The 12189-nt window shown below is 36.0% G+C and overlaps 1 protein-coding gene across 3 annotated transcripts in view; it reads right to left on the bottom strand.

Annotated features, from left to right (window-relative positions):
* Positions 1-12189, bottom strand: part of LOC115875333 (muscle LIM protein Mlp84B) — a 36919-nt gene continuing 24730 nt past the window's right edge. For all 3 annotated transcript variants that reach the window (XM_030890755.1, XM_030890756.1, XM_030890757.1), the window contains 3 exons: positions 9719-9851; positions 8040-8344; positions 1-814 (listed from right to left, as the gene is read on the bottom strand). In XM_030890755.1, coding sequence (XP_030746615.1) covers positions 658-814; positions 8040-8344; positions 9719-9851 — 595 coding nt within the window. In that variant the 3' untranslated portion in view covers positions 1-657. The remainder of the gene's footprint in view (positions 815-8039; positions 8345-9718; positions 9852-12189) is intronic.

The following is a 12189-nucleotide window of genomic DNA, read 5'->3' as shown; positions in this document are numbered from 1 at the left end:
TATTTTAGAATGTGTTTATTGTATAGACAATTGAGTATAACATCTAAACAAAAATATCGTATAATTGAGAGCGATAAACGTTACAAGTTTTGCAAAGCGCTAAGCATCCGTTCGATAGACCATAAAAATGGCCGGTGTAGATATATACAAAAAGTTTTTAATGTCTCAGGTCGACCTGTGTCGTTCGAAGGAAATTCATCCAAAATGGTGTACTGGCGTCCGGAAACCAGTTTTTCTGAGTCTTATGTTCCCTCTGAGTCTCGTCGTCAAGTTGTGGAATTGTATATATTATAAAAAAATCATTTTAAAAAAATACCTTTCAAAAAATATGCCCTAAGCTAAAGTTTACATGTTAACACTAGTAAAAGAGTAGTAGTTACTTCAAGTTTGCGCAATTTCTCTTTTCAACATTTTTAATAAGCAGGGATATCCTTGTTTATATCTAGAATAATTATGTTACAACAGTCTTAATCAATGTTTCTTTCACAAGTGAATAATACGTTCTGAGAATAAAAGTGAAGATGTTACAAAAAGTGATGTTCTGTCCAGGCCTGTCGAAATAATACGTTTTACTCTCAGACTTTTTTTCTAAATTCTATATCAGATGGATAAATTTGATTATTGATTAAGAAAGTAATATTTGAATAAATGTTTGGTTTAAGCCATCGTAAGTGTTCCAGCACCCATTCCGAATCCTACACCCTTAGGACCAAAATTGCGACCGTAGCAGCCTCTGCAGTAAATCTCGCCATTGGGGGCATCGTTTTGGTTGGTGGAGTCCAAGGAACGGCCGCAGTCGGCACAGCTGAAGCACCTAAAATAATTAATTTTTAATAGAATTTGTTACACATTTTTGATAAGGATCAATATAAATAAAAATTTATATTATCTAAGACATTTTATTATCGCAGACAAATTAACCCTGATCTTGGTTAAAATATGTTAAAATATATTTAAAGTATGATATATGATAATTTAATTGGTGGATAGGTTTCAGATAAAGTACAATCTGAAGCAGAGATAAGAAGGCGTATAGCAATGGCACGGACGGCTATGATGAGCCTAAGAAAAATATGGACAGATAGGAACATAACTAAACACCAAAAAGACCCTTGTTCGATCTTTGGTGTTCTCCATATTCCTATACGGGTCTGAGTCATGGACTATCAAGAGCGCTGATAGACACCGCATAGATGCATTTGAGATGTGGTGCTGGAGGAGAATGCTCCGTATCGCATGGACAGCTCGAAGAACAAACCAGTCAATTCTCAATGAACTCGGCATCACAGATCGATTATCCACCATTTGCCGTAGACGCATCCTCCAATACTTCGGTCATATCACTCGCAGAGGTGAAGACAACCTTGAAAAACTCATAGTATGAGGCAAAGTAGAAGGCCAAAGACCCAGAGGACGATCACCATCAAGATGGCTTGACCAAATAGCAAATATTACAGGTCATCCATTTCAATGAAATCTCCGAGAAGCGGAAGATCGCCAACGATGGAAGATCAAAATCACCAGCTGCACATAGCCATAATGTCACGATTCTTCAAACATGAAGAGACGACGAAGAAGGAGAGAAGAAGAATAGAAGAAGAATAGACAATCTGAAGAATTAAGTGTGCACATGTATTAACTCCTTTATTTTAAAAATGTTTTTTTTTGGATTTTTTTTTGAAAATCGATATCTAGTTGGATATATTATTCATTATATACGCCAATAGAAAAAATGTTGTTTATCCATCTCATTCATTTTAATTTGCTTTATTTAGAATTTGTCGTAACATTTAGGAAATCAAAGATAACTTTCTGTTTTTTGTAAGTTATTTTTTTTTATCTACTAATTGAGACTTAATATGTTTATTATGAGTACTATTCATCATTCCTTTGATGGCATTGCACATTTCCATATTTCCACATTTCTTTTCCAAAAGTTTTAGAATGTTTACCAGTCCAATTATATGCATAACTCTAATTCCCCTTCTGCTAGGATTGACGGGCAAAACTGCATGCAGATTTTGTCAATTTGTCAGTGCGGACCTGTACCAGGATCTTTGTATTAGACAATGATAAGCCATTTACAAAGAGGTTTCAGTCTCCAAGTTCTTGGAATTGCTGTTTTCTTGAAAGTTTCGAACTGGATAATGTAATCTAGAGATCAGAAGAGTACCACAACAGATCTGAAACGGTCGAAGTGGAACAGGCCGATGGTCACCTCAAAAAAACTAATCCGATAACAGATTTAAAATAATTTTTAAATCCTATGATAATTTTTTCAATTGAACACTGTCACACATTTAATTATTGAGTGATAACTTGTGTTATGCAATTTGTTTGACAATATAGGTCTTTCTAGTGTATATAATCTGTCCAACCAGGGATGATTTTGACAGCCGAGCTGTCACTGTCAGGGGTCAGGGATACATAAATCTCAGTTATATATATTTCTATATATTATACATAAATCTCAACTCTATCTGAACAAGCTCAACCTGTATCAAAGAACCGGAGAAACTATGCTCCCATCATATCAATGACCTGCATAAGTTGCTACAGGAATAAGAGAGTGGGCGCAGACATAGTATGTAGACATGTGTAGGTTCGGATAGATACGAATCCACGGACCTCCCTCCGATGCCTGTACTGATGGTTGTAGATCCTACTGATTATCGACCCCTATCCGCGGACCTGCATTGCTGACGGCCAACCGACCACGTCGCGCGTCGTGTCGTCTGCAGATAACAAAAACATAACAATGCCGCGAAATAAATCAGTCTTGAAGGATATTGGAATAAAGAGGGAACTTTAGCACTCTCTATGCGGAAGTTTAGATGAAAGAATGTAATTGTGTTTCGACTATCTCTTACTAGAATGTAAAGTTCGTAATGATTTGATAATGATATGGTTCAAATATATAGTCATGTAACCACCTTAATGTACGGTACCAAACAAATGGAAGATCAGGTAATAAGGATTTAGCAAAACGCAAACTTCAGATTTCCCTAACGGACTACACAACTTTTGAACACGGATTGCTTTATGCAAAACAAAATTTAGTTCAAATAGAATTAGGATAAAATGATATGCAGGGTGGTCCGAACTGTATTCCGCAAACTTTGGCAGCATATTCTGCTGATAAAAATAAAGAAAAAAGTTCGTATAAATGTATATCCAAAAATGCTTAGTTTCGAACATACAGGGTGTAGAAATTTTATTTTTATTTAATTTTTTTCCAAATAATTTCTGAAGAAATGTCAATATTTGGATGAAAATTGGTGCCTGAGAGTTTTTTGACATGAGGAATTTGATTTTGATGTCAATATGACTCCTATTTGTAGGGGGTGCCACCTACATGTGTTTTAATTATTTTGAAAAGTAATAACTTTTTGTTAATACCTGTATAAAACTACTGAGTGAAAAAATATTCATTTCCGTGATTTTTTACGTAAAAAATTCTCTTGGTAAAAATCGCTACGAGCGATTCTTAACTAACCAACCGTTCTTAAGATATTCACGATGGAAATAGTCAATACATGTCATTATTGACTAAAAATAAATAATTTAAGTAAGATAGTAAGTACTTCCCCTAGGAGATGCAAGACCTTGTCGTTGGTGGGGAAGCTCCTGGTCAGGTGCTGGGGGGAATCCCCTCTAGCACTTGGCCTGGTCTAAGAAGCATCTCACTCATCGTCTTGTCCTTAACTGTAGTGTCGTGGCCAGGGAATTGCACCAAGACATATAACGATACCGAGCGGGGCTACGGACAGCCTCAACCTTGGGGCACCGGGGGGCACCCCATTGTATTTTACCCCTTACTTCTACATGCGGGGCTCTGTAGAAGTGGACCGACTGTCCCTAGCGACTCATAGGAACACAATGAGATCTGGTAATAATAGTAATAAAAACATCACCGGTGAAGCTGTGGGGAAATCCCCTAGCGACACTGGGAACAGTAACAATGAAAGTTCCAAGGGGCCAAACCCAAAGAGAACTATAGGAGAGGTGGCTGACACTTGCGTGAGACAATCCTCCCCAAGTGGCTTACAAGCTACCACCTCCTCCAAGGGTCGAGAGCCTACCTCCTACCTCTAAACCCAACAGGCGACACAAGCTACCGTTTGGTCTACCCGGCCTGGGTCGTAGCTCCTCGACTGTGAGGGACACGGGTCTCCGTAGGAAGTCCTGGGACTGTGTGATGAGTTATAACTCAAGAAAGGGGAGACAATAGATCTCTAAGGTCCTAGAGATTAACCCCCCTCCCACTTATTCTAAATTCTAAAGATAGTAAGTAAGAAACGATAAATTTGGGTACTTTTTATCAAGACATATCAGCCCGAAAAATATTTGCACTTATTTAAAACTCACCCTGTATAATAAAATATACGTAGTTGTGACTAAAACTTTCTCATTGATCATATACAGGGTGGTCCGAACTGTATTCCGGAAACTTTGGCAGCATATTCTGCGTATTAAAATAAGAAAAAAAAATCGTATAAATGTATATCCAAAAATGCTTAGTTTCGAACATACAGGGTGTAGAAATTTGATTTTTATTTAATTTTTTTCCAAATAATTTCTGAAGAAATGTCAATATTTGGATGAAAATTGGTGCCTGAGAGTTTTTTGACATGAGGAATTTGATTTTGATGTCAATATGACTCCTATTTGTAGGGGGTGCCACCTACATGTGTTTTAATTATTTTGAAAAGTAATAAATTTTTGTCAATACCTGTATAAAACTACTGAGTGAAAAAATATTCATTTCCGTGATTTTTTACGTAAAAAATTCTCTTAGTAAAAATCGCTACGAGCGATTCTTAACTAACCAACCGTTCTTAAGATATTCACGATGGAAATAGTCAATACATGTCATTATTGACTAAAAATAAATAATTTAAGTAAGATAGTAAGTAAGAAACGATAAATTTGGGTACTTTTTATTTTTTAAATTAATCATAAATTTTTCTTCGAAAAAATTATATAAAAAAGTTTCTCTTGAAGTTTTAGTACAAAAACATTTCAAATTTATGATTTCAGTCTAATAACTATTTAGTCAAATTGTTTAGTTTATGTCAATGACCACAGCTATTGATAATTTCGATTCCAAATATCTCGAGAACCATTAGTTTGGTTTGGTTTGGTTCCATTCGAACCATTCGTAGCTATTTATATCAAGAGACCTTTTTTACGGAAAAAATGTTGTAAATGTATATTTTTTAATCACTAGTTTTATGCAGGTACAAACGAAATCTTCAAACCAGTTAAAAATATGTAGGTATGTTACTTCAGAAATTATTTGGACAAAATCGAAATAAATATGCAACTTCTACACCCTGTATCTCCATTACGGCCATCACGGTCTTTCTGCCTAGGAGCAAGGAGAAAGACACCACCTACCTGCTGAGCCTTATCCAGGGTCAGAACTTCAATGTAAGGACATCGAGTTGACGAGTCATCAACTCGAGGGAGGAGGGTCCTGGTCAGGTCCTCAAAATAGGAATTGACCTCAAATCCAAGGAGGCAATAGAGAAAGAGGGACATATCCTCTATTACAGATACCAAGTTAAAGAGGTGTAGAACATTGAGACAGATCCTCCAGCCTCCACCTCACGGATTCCTCAGCCGGAGGCAATCTCCACGACTGTGAAGAGCGGCACGGAGGGCCAAACTCCAACCGTGGAAGGGTGTGTACTCTCGGAGGAAGAACTGTTGTCAGAGGAGGATGGGAAATACCCTGTCCCCTCTACAACAGGGGTATGATGGGTTATAGACTGTGTGAAGACTCAAGGAAGGGGGGCACAATTGATCTTCGCAGTCGCGATGATTGTAACAGTCAAATTTCCTCGCAACGACCTCTGTGTGCTAGCTCATACAATATCGCAAATAGCTATTATTTTTGCATCATGTTTACTATAATTTTATTGTTAAATATTATTTTATTTAAATTTTACAATTATGCAACCCGATATACACCGCGCTGCACATGCACATTATTGTCACTGATGCCGACCAGCAGTAGGCTTTTTGTCCATCTCTCTATATCTTTGATCATCACCTCCGTCACTTGTCACTGTCAGATCAAATCAGATGTTTTTGGATTTATTTATCCTTTGTTTTGGTTATTGAAATTTTATAATTATCAGATAAAATTTCGTAGTTAAATTAGTTATTTTTGATGTGGATCGCAGTGTGCAATTCGTTCTTTTAATTGTGAAATTTCTGAGTTTAGTTCGTTCATTGACCGGATATGGAATATGGCTGAGGAGAAAACATCATTTTTTATTTATGCCTTTTTGTGAGTTGGACTAGTCAAGATATATAGTTCTCTATCTATATCCTGGAGGGAGATTTCCGGCTGAAATCTGATTTTGTGAAGGAAATCGAATCCTTGCATCACTTCTTGTGTACTCCCCGGCTGAAGAGTGTCGTCGTGAAGAACTGGCTGCCGTTCCGTGAAGCATTCCCTGTTGGTGATTAGCAGGTCTTCCTAGTGAAGGATTAAGTCTTAAGGAACACATTTGGTCAGAGACGTGGTTGTATTTTGTGGGATTTACATGGACCACCGACCAGTTTCCATAATGGGATTAAAATAGCCTTTTTCTGACCGATATTCCGATTCCACGTGCCCAAGAAGTCCCCGAATAGTTCCAAGCTATAAGTCTTCTGATTTTTGTTCATATTGTTGTCTGGTTTTCGACTTTTCCACGCCCACGTGGTGTAGAAAGATTAGTTGAGTGTTATCTTTCTTAAGTCTTATTTGGTTGTTCGTAATTGTAGAGCAAGAAGACCGATCCAGACCGTACAGCACAGAACAGTCCAGAATTCCATCCGTTCCTGTTGCCCGTGTGTAGAGTTACCCGTTGGACATCATAAACCCTCGTTGAGGTAAAGTTCAGATTTGATTAGTCCTTCTTTATTACCTTTATTAACTCCTACACGTTGTGCTAGTCCTTGTTCTATAATTGAGGCTCTTTTCTAAGACAACCAATGTTATTTAGGGTTTTTTATGTTCACCTTTTGAAGTCCTACACCTGGCCGGCATCCGTACGTCTGCTGACATCCGTGGGCTCCAGTGACAGTACACCGAGCTGCTGTGCACCGCCGTAGCCACCCTATAGCTATACACCGTAGCTCAGCCAGAGGAACTTCCGAGTTGTTTCAAGTTTATATAGAGTAAGACATATCTTCTATTATTTAGAGTAAGACTGTTTAGATTAGTATAATTTTAGATTTGATATTTGTAATCCACCCAGGATATTGCACTTAGTTTAAGTAAGGGGGATTATGACGTCATACTTTTAGTTAGTTTTCTTGATTTAAATTTATGCTACTTTTCAACGTTTATTCATTTCCATTTCTTTAAATATTATCTTTTGATATTTAATAAATTGCTTAAACATCTTTAGTAGTATTATTTGCAGTCTAGTCTCATAGTTAAGTTAGAGTCACTTAAGTTCAAATAATTATAGTAAGATTTGAAGTTCATGGTAGTTGCACTCAACAGTTTGAGGTTAGTGTTGAAGTTACTTAATAGTAACACCTTTTATGCCGAGTTCATAGAGTATAATCTCGTGGCGCCCTTTTATTAATAACTTTGAACCCCGACCACCCGGCTGTTAAAATTAAAAAGCTAGTGGCCTCTATGCAACTCATTCAGATTAAGTAAACTTTGTGTTTTATTGAACTTCAAATTAGAAAGGGCGTGGCATGATTAACCCCACCCCCTCTTACTCATTCTACATTCTACATTCTCCGAAACTAAGCATTTTAGAACATACATTTATACGAACTTTTTTATTTATTTTTATCTGCAGAATATGCGGCCGAAGTTTCCGGAATCCAATTCGGACCACCCTGTAGATTCGGCAGAACTGGAATTTAGAGATAGGTCCATGAAGCTTGATGTAACTCCGGACCGACTCTTTTAGAATACCGGATCTACCAATCTTTGAAAGAAAGCGGACAAACACAATAGGCCTTAAAAGTCGCAGTGTTTCCTGTACAGGAAGGCCCCTTAATATAAAAAAAAGTCTCACCTCTTGTGCCAAAGTCCGTTCTTGCTGATCATTTGTTCGGCGGCGAAGACGGCGAAACCGCACCTCCTGCAGCCTTGGCCGGCGACGCCGCGGGGGCCGCTGTTGGGGCGGGGGTCGTGGATCACGGGGGCGGCACCGTCGGTTGAGACCAAGGTGGGGGTGTGTCCGAAGCCGAAGCCCTTAGGGCCGAACAATTTGGCATAGCAGGCGCGGCAATGGATCTCGCGGTCGGGACCGTCGCAGGCCAGGGTCGAATCTAGGGGACGATGGCATTCGGCACAGTTGAAGCATTTCTTGTGCCACATCTGGAGAGGAAATTTTAAAATTATTAGTACAAAGAATATATGACGTAATCGCAAAACAATTTCCGATGCACGTGATCAATTTAGGCTAACTAGCGCTGCTAGGTTGTGATGGATTTATGGGATGAATCTTAATGTAAAATTGGGAAACAATATATATTTATTATATCTTTTTTAATTATTTTTACGCTTTATTATTAATTACTAATTAATATGTTAGTAATTAATTTATTTGTTTTATAGCTTATTTTACTGATTATTTACATATTGGCAAAAACTAGTTCATTATGAAGATTATTCAAAAGAGTTATTATGGGTTATTTATTTATTGATGTACATTTTACACCACAAGTGGTAATAACTAGTAAGAGGGTGTCACTAATGCACAAACTAATAATTACAGAACTTACTAATTTAGTTACTAATAATTAACGTAGAAATATCTTTGAAAGTGGTATAATGTGCTTACCGATCAAACTTACTTCTCTGACTTATGGGTAATAAAGGACCTTTATTACCCACGCTCTCGTTCAAAATAGTTTATCAGGGACCCTATAAGCTGTTTGCTTCGGCTGTTTACATGCTTCGGCATATTTTCAACACACAATTTCAAGAAATGCAATAGACAAACTCGAAACTTTAATTCTTAAAAGAATTGTTTGTGCTTAAAAGTACAAATTTAAAAAAAAGGCTATGGAAATAGGCAAAAAACGAGAATTACTCACAAAAATTCAACAACACGATATTACAAAATAATGACTGACATTATGATAATTGTCAAATAATAAACGCCAACGTTGTTGAACACGCATAGCTATAATAAAACTCGGTTTAAACTAATTTTTGCAGTTTTAATCCAAATAAAATATGTGTTACCATCACTTGCTCTATAAAGTAAAATAAAGAGCTGCTCGGTATCTTAAATTATACAACAAAATTAAACATTTTTGCCAAAATTTTATTTAGTCAGGTTTATATGCCTGAGTGTCAATTTCGATATGATCGATGACGTGCTTCGGAAAATGTTTTACGATTACCGTATTTATTTTATTAATGTGATTATTTTGGTTTTTTTAAAATGTTAATTTTCAAATTTATTATTTTAAAACATTGAACTGGACAGGTAAAACTATATTCTCTATAAATAAATAAATCTCTATATCAATTTCTAAATGTATAAATCATAGGTTTTATAATTTTGGTTTTGTATTTTAACTGGCATTGAACAAATAATTAACTTTTGTGATGTGTGACACGCCAGGAAAATCATTCCAATTTTACGATTGTTCCAATTCTTCAAAGTTTTAGCTCACCGAGCTCATAAGGTTCGCTATCACTGGTATAGACATTATTTCTGTTTTAATACGTGATACGTACCGTTCCCTTAGCCAATTGTTGTTCAGCAGCAAACACCATACCACCACAACGGGGGCATCCTTGACCAGGTGGAGCTTTAATGGATGTAGTGTCGGGATTGTAGAATGGGCGATTAGCAGAGATCTGGTCCTCACTGTTGAGAAACATTCATTATATTTTACTCAATAAGACACAGTTACTAAGTGGAAATAATAGTCACCCCCGTCTATTGCGTAAGCGCGGAAGCGACCTGATATTTGTGTTTCGGGTATTTTTAAAAATTTATTTTTATTTTTTTTTACTTTTTCCCTAAACTATTTCCTTTTTCTTTTCAGATGAGAAAATGAGAATTGGTTTTAATCTAGAAAAGGTGAAAACTGAGTCCCATAGAGTTTTCAGGTACAACTCAGTGGTACTAGATTTGCTGCGAACTGTCATTCTTGAAATATGACCCACACTTATGTTTTGGTTTGGTTATAAAAAATAAAATTCTAAATAGAAAATTAAAAACCAAAGCAAACCTCGAGAGATTTGAACCCGGGGCTCCTTGATAGGAATTAGAGACTCCAACCACACAGCCGCCATCGCATTGTTGAAATAATAATTTCGAAGTTAACCATACCCGGCAGAATTAATCTTTCAGATTATTAAAAATTAAAGTAGGTTCAACATTAAAAACGTTATTTACATACATAAGGATAGGACTTTTTTAGCTATAATTATTTCCATTTTCTCTGAGAGATCAGGTTTTTTTACTTTTTGTTCACTCGTGCGGAAAAGTAACATTTTCTGAGATGGAAAACTCGTAACCCGTGGTCAATAAGTGATTTGCAAAAGCAGACGGTAGTTATATCAGAATTTTTATATTTATTGACAATGCTCAGATGTTCCTGTACCCGGGAGGAAATCTTCTTATCTGACTACCATAAACCACTTGACAGTCGCCACAATTCAAAGAATAAACTCCAGATTCAGATAGTATCTTCGTTATGTGTAATAGTTTTGACGGATATTGTTAAGTTAAAATTAAAAAAAAAATGCTAATCGTAGGGAAATATTACCAAAAAATGTTACAATTTTATACATACGAGCTTTTCTGCAAATTTTGAGAATGTATGACATTATAAGACATTTTATACCTATTTACGAAGTTATAGTAAATTTTGTTAATATTGCTTAAAGGAAACCCGTTGTTAAAAACAATTTGTCTAATAATGTCGAGCTCTTTATTAAATGCGTCTTTTGACAGTGGCAAGTTGCATAATCTATAAAAGAACGAATTGAAAACTGCGAATCTATGAGAATAGGGGGAGTTAGAATTATGCTGAATTACGTTATCAGAGGAGGAAGGTTTTCTAAAAATTTGAAACCCTATTTTATTATTTTTTCTCATAAGTAATAAATCCAAAAACGGTAATTTGCCTGCATTTTCCCTTTTCTAAAGTGAACGAAATTCTATTATGTACTCGATGTTGACATAGGAAAGGAAATCTATCAACTGCTGTTCATTGTCATTCCACATGATGCAAATATCATCCATGTATCTTCTATAAGCTGTTAAATATTGTACAAAATAACTTTTCTTTATCTGTTTTTCCAATCTGTTCATGTGAAAATTCTGTTTTTGAAAAGAAAAAAAAATTGTTTTCTAAAAAAAAGGTTGCTAAGCCTGTTTTTTTTTGGCTGAAAAACTCGTTGGTAAATTTAAAAAAGTTTTGACTTAGAACAATTGAAAGGAGTGAAATGAGGATATCGCAAACCAACCTTGGAAGGGAAATGCGTGTCATCAAACCTCTAATGAGGACAATGCATTCATCTGGCGGTATAGGTACTAGGAAATACATTTTTAATATCCAGTGAAACCAAAATCGTACCGTGTGGAATTTCAATATTTTTTAGGTAGTTGGCGAAATATACAGAGTTTTTCGTGGAATAAGTTCTATGAAATCCTCTTACGTCTCTGAGAATTATATTAAGCCAAAATGATTGTTCTGTAAAATGGCGACTCCACAAATCAAACCACTGGAATCAGATTTCCCTCCTTATGAATTTTGGGCAAACCGTAAAGCAAGGTGTTCTTGGATTCATGGGATACATTCTTTCTTTCCCGGTATGAAAATATTCTAAAGTTGTTAACGTCTGATCAATAATTTTCTTTATTAAAACGCATAATCTGTTTAATTTAACGAAATCGTTCGAGCCCAGGAAGCAAGGAAGCTCATCACCTTATCAACATAATCTGCTCTTTTCATAATGAGCAAACAAGAGACTTTATCTGTTTTTGTAATGATCAAATTTTTGATCTTAACTTTTTCTTTTAACGATTTTAAATGGAAAATATTATAATTCGACTTGGTGACGTTTGAAAAGTTGGAGTTTTAAAAATTAATGATTTTAGCCCTTAGAATAGTTTTATGTGGAATGTCTGTTGTTTGTATTAAGTACCTATATGTTGTCGTTCAAATACTACGTCAAATCAATGGTCGACGGAC

The sequence above is a fragment of the Sitophilus oryzae genome, unplaced genomic scaffold (assembly GCF_002938485.1).
Source record: "Sitophilus oryzae breed Bouriz unplaced genomic scaffold, Soryzae_2.0 scaffold_1373_pilon_pilon, whole genome shotgun sequence".
Taxonomy (NCBI): domain Eukaryota; kingdom Metazoa; phylum Arthropoda; class Insecta; order Coleoptera; family Curculionidae; genus Sitophilus; species Sitophilus oryzae.
This window is presented reverse-complemented; position numbering and strand designations above follow the sequence as displayed.